This window comes from Cherax quadricarinatus, chromosome 6 (genome assembly GCF_038502225.1).
Source record: "Cherax quadricarinatus isolate ZL_2023a chromosome 6, ASM3850222v1, whole genome shotgun sequence".
In the NCBI taxonomy this organism is placed as follows: Eukaryota; Metazoa; Arthropoda; class Malacostraca; order Decapoda; family Parastacidae; genus Cherax; species Cherax quadricarinatus.
Window position 1 is genome coordinate 14,043,927 of NC_091297.1, and position 5,185 is coordinate 14,049,111.

Below are 5,185 nucleotides of genomic sequence, written 5' to 3' on the forward strand. Positions count from 1 at the left end.
ATATTGCGTAAGCTGTCAGTGGCCCTGATAAACCCAACAAACAACATAATCCCAGCAACAATCCTGCAGCCGCTATGTCATCATTTCGCTTACAATCCGGTGATTCGGGATTCAACAGTCGTGTAGATGCTCTCTTCAGCTCCTTGCAGACAGCTGCCGTAGATCTGGAGCCTCAACTAAGAAGTCTATCAGAAAGTAGAGATGATGTTACAAGTGGTGAGGGAGACAAAGATGTGTTTGGTAAACCACTAACAAGTGGTGTCAGCTGGCGTGGACGAGGTCGTGGGGCGTCTGCTGCCAGGAACTCCACTCCTGATTATGTGAAAAATCCACAAAAGTGGACAAGGTACAATATGAAGGATACGAAGCTGCTTAGTGACATGGAGAATAAGCAGGTAGGGCTCAGATTATTTGATGAGTTACGGAAACGACGGATCCATGAAGATGGGGAAGAGGAGAGTAAGTGTGACGTCACTGATGAAGGCTGTAGTGATCAGTCCCCAAAAATATTGTTCAAGAAACCACTCAAACCAACAGATGCTGATGCGGGTGATGATGACGAACCACGGGATATTGCTGACGATTTCTTTGGGGGGGCTAAGAAATTGAGGCTGCAGGAGTATGTTGTTGGAAAATCAACTCGCAGGCGTTGCTTAAAAAGAAATATTTGCTCTAGTTTAGAGAAAACAGAGGAGGATGCTTCAAATAAGCAAATAAAACTTGGCCATCTTATGTATGAGGAAGAAGAGATTTAAATCTGTTTTCTAGTTTGTTTATCATGGGTTCTTATAATGCAAATGGAGTACCAATGACTAGCAAGTTTGGGTGTGAGCACGTACTCACCTATTTGTGGTTGCAGGGGTCAAGTCTTAGCTCCTGGCCCTGCCACGTGTGAGCACATGCATATGTGTAAGCATGTAAATGTGACTGTAGGTAAATTTTATTAAATTGATTTCTTGAAAACCACTTGAAAAAAAAAATCATTCTGGCATGATTCTTATAGACAAAGTCTAGATCAGGTTTTATTTTAGTAAAATTAACTTGCTCGGTGGTTTGAATAATTAAAATGTAGTATATGGGTACTTGCTGAACTCAGTCTAACTTTTGTATGAAATTTTCCTTCCCCTCAAGATAAAATCTTGATAGTTTCATTTTCAGTACATATTATTATCTCTAATGTATCCCATGATGTGGACATGGGGTGGGAATTGTCTGTTGAGCAAAGGTTCATTTAAATACGGAATACTGTTTTAATAAATTTACAATATTTTGTTTGTTTCATAAAATATTGGATCATAAAGACATGTTAGTGAGCAGTTACACTTAATTTTTAAGTTGATAACCTGCGCTGATCATTCAGATGAGCATCATATATTAGTTTGTTTTTATAAGTACACATTTAGGTGTAAAGAAAATTATAATTTAGTTATTCTTGTTTCTGTCTGTATCTGTATACACTGCATAAAACTGATCATATACTTTTTTTTTATTTTTATGTACTGTATTGTCATATTATATTCATGGGGAAGTGCCAAACCCACCTTACATTTATATTAATAATAACTATGTATATTTTTAGGGTTTGGGCAATTCAAAATTTTTTACCAATACTGACAATAAATTTTAGGAAGAAACCGATGCCATCAAAATTAGCCAATCCCCACCAGTACTTTGGCAAACCCCAAAAAATATTCATACCAGTATCAGGAAGGTGTTATATAACCAGATTATCAGGATATATATATATTTATATATATTATATATATAGTATATATGTAGTATATATAGTATATACATAGTGTATAGTGGTACCTTGACTTACGAGTTTAATTCGTTCCGTGACCGAGCTCGTAACTCAATTTGCTCATATATCAAAACAATTTTCCTCGTTGAAATTAACTGAAATGCCATTAATCCATTCCAGCCCCCCAAAAATCACCCCAATTTGTTACAGGTTTTTAAATAAGAAAAATGTATTTATAAATAAGAAATATTGTATACTCCATCCACCCCTTCACTACTCCACCCACCACCATCACTACTCCACCCACCACCATCACTACACCCACCACTATCAGTACTCCACCCATCACTATCAGTACTCCACCCCCACTATCACTACTCCACCCACCACCATGGCTTTAATGTTTCTGGAAAAACTCTGAGTACTGAAATGGAGATTACCTCTTCCCCCGATTTATACGAGAACCAAACAAAGGACGAGGTGCCTCCCTATGATCTGGGATTAGTGTGGGAGTATTATCCTTCCAGTTATGTCTTGGAAGAGCATGTGGGATGGGACGAAGTACCTGACATTCCTCTGGGTACAGAGTTTGATTTGTCTTCAGATACGCAGCCAGTTAGTGCTAGCGTATCTGGAGCTCACTCATAACTCGGATTTTGGCTTGCAACTCAAAGCAAAAAATCGTAACTCAAAAAACTCGTAAGTTGGGGCACTCGTAAATCAAGGTACCACTGTATATATATTTGCACATAAAGCATTGGAATAAAATGCTGTAATAATTTGGTTGTTATTTGAACTATTACACACTACATTTGGTATTTTATATATTACAGTATTATGAATGCATGCTAGAAATAAAAAATAAATAAATAATGTTTGTGTATGTTTGAGTCATCTGACATTTAAAAAAAAATATATTCATAGTGTTTTGCTAATGATAATTGGAGTGATTTAACCCTTTGACTGTTGCTGCCGTATATATACGTCTTACGAGGTACCGTGTTTGACGTATATATACTCATAAATTCTAGCGGCTTCAAATCAAGCAGGAGAAAGCTGGTAGGCCCACATGTGAGAGAATGGGTCTGTGTGGTCAGTGTGCACCATATAAAAAAATCCTGGAGCACGCAGTGCATAATGAGAAAAAAAAACTCCGACCGTTTTTTTTAATTAAAATGCCGACTTTGTGGTCTATTTTTGTATAGTATTTATGGTTGTATTCTCGTTTTCTTGGTCTCATTTGATAGAATGGAAAACATATTATAGAAATAGAGGTGATTTTGATTGATTTTACTATAAAAAGAACCAAGAAATGGAGCTCAAAGTAGGGGAAATGTTTGATTTTTGCCAATGTTCAAAAGTAAACAAATGATGCCATTGTCCAATAAATGTCCAACTAGCCATTCTAATATGCAGTCATGAATGGGTTGATGTTATTTATACAATTATTACAGTATTGCAGTAGTCTGCATAATAGTAAGTCTTCTATTTTTTGTTTGAATAAAAATTCAAAATAGAAAGCAAGAGTAATATCAGAGGGGCCTGGAGACATGACTGATGAGCAAAGAAAATGTTATTTTAGAGCCAGGAATGTCTGCATTGTTCATTCTGGACCTTATTTTGAAATTGTCATATTTTTTAGTTTTTGTGAAATTGGCCAAATTGCAAATTTCTGACCACATTATTAGGTAGTTGAAATCGGTAAATGGGCAGTTTCTTGTACTCAATCGATAGAAAATATGGAGTTCTAAAGAAATAGCTATGAGTTTGGGCGACTGGAACAATGGAATTAGCCGAAAATAGGGCTCAAAGTGGGCGAAATCGCCGATTTGTAAACAGCGCCGAGGTCGCTAACTTCGCGAGAGCATAATTCCGTCAGTTTTCCATCAAATTTCATTTTTTTGGTGTCATTACAATCGGGAAAAGATTCTCTATCATTTCATAAGAAAAAATAATTTTTTTTTTTTTAAATTTTGCAACACCAGGAGACACCTCAGGATTGGGGGTTGCGACAGTCAAAGGGTTAAACCAGATACAGTGGACCTTCGGCTTTTGTACTTAATCCGTTCCAGGCCAGTCGGTCTAAAACCAAAACGTACAAACACTGAATTAATGTTTCCCATGAGAAATAATGTAAATGCAATTAATCCATTCCAGACACCCAAAAATATTTTTTAAAGAATAACTGTAGTTTTACATACAGAAAACAATGAGATATAAATATAAATGACTAATTTTAATAATAAATGAACATTATATACCTTTATTGAAGGCACTTGTTGGCATATTGACGAGGGCGAGGAGGGATAAGGGAGTTCGGGGTTATTGTTCGGAAGGGGAATCCCCCTCTCTGGGGTTAAGATTTGCCTAAAATGGGACAAGGTATTGTAACTGAATGTGATGCAGATACGGCTTGTATCAGCTTTGTCAGGGTGATATTTTTGAACAAAAGTTTGCAACTCATTCCATTTTGCACACATGTCCTTAATCACTAAAGAAGGCACATTCTCCCCCCTCTCTTCCTCCTCCTCTGAAGCAGTTTCCTCAGCTGCAGCCTGTTGCTATTCCAGATGAAGCTCTTGCAGCTCTTCAGTGGTTAGCTCTTCCCTGTGGTCTTCCACCAACTCCTCCACATCCTGGCCAATCACCCCACCCCTTCTTTACCATAGGGCTGGCACTAGGAACTTTCTTTGGGCCCATAGTGGCTTATTTTGCAGTCACAATCAATAAACAAGGTATGAAAACCGGACCAAAATTTCACCCAAGTGTTCTAAAACCAAATTGTATGATATGCGGACCATACGAAAACCAGAGGTCCACTGTAGTACAAAATGAACAGGGATGCTTGAGGGATATAAAAGCGTATTTTCAAGAGAATAACCACTGTTTCGGAAATTTTATTAGAAATGTTCTGGATGTGTGTATTGAATTTTAGTTTGCTGCCAGTATTCACAGTTATTATTATGGAGGAGCACTAAACCCTTAGGGATTATACAGCACCTGTGGGGGGATGGATGGAAGGCATTCAGGCTCGATTCAGGGAACTGGAGCACAGATTCAATTCCCTATTCACAAGAATTTCCCCTCACCCTGCTCATCAGTTGGTGTATTGTTTATATTAAAATGAACACCTTTGGCTTTATTTCCAAACATTATATAAAGGTTTTGTGAATTTTGAGTGAGAGTTTATTAGTTATAAACCAGGTGGTTATTTTAGCAAGCTCAGCATATATTGTATTGTTGGGTGTAGCTGGATCAGGATTTGAAATGACAAAAGTTGTCATTGACAGACAGAATTGATTTAAATTCCTGCAAAGCATTTGGAAGGTCATTGAGGTAGATTAGGAATAGCAGAGGGCCCAGGACACTATGTGGAGCCCTCAATGTTGATCAATCATGTTACTGAAGGACAGTCATTAACCCGTAAATGGTCTAAACGTA

At 37.4% G+C, this 5,185-nt stretch overlaps 1 protein-coding gene across 1 annotated transcript; it reads left to right on the forward strand.

Moving 5' to 3' along the window:
* The first annotated feature begins 8 nt into the window (after positions 1–8).
* Positions 9–4,481, forward strand: LOC128692326 (U5 small nuclear ribonucleoprotein TSSC4). The gene has a single exon (XM_053781425.2). The coding sequence runs from the start codon at positions 75–77 to the stop codon at positions 753–755; it is 681 nt and encodes a 226-aa protein (XP_053637400.2). The 5' UTR covers positions 9–74; the 3' UTR covers positions 756–4,481.
* Positions 4,482–5,185: the final 704 nt, after the last annotated feature.

What these genes read in the sequence shown, in the direction of transcription:
- LOC128692326 (XM_053781425.2), top strand. Translation starts at nt 75, where the DNA reads ATGTCATCATTTCGCTTACAATCCGGTGATTCGGGATTCAACAGTCGT.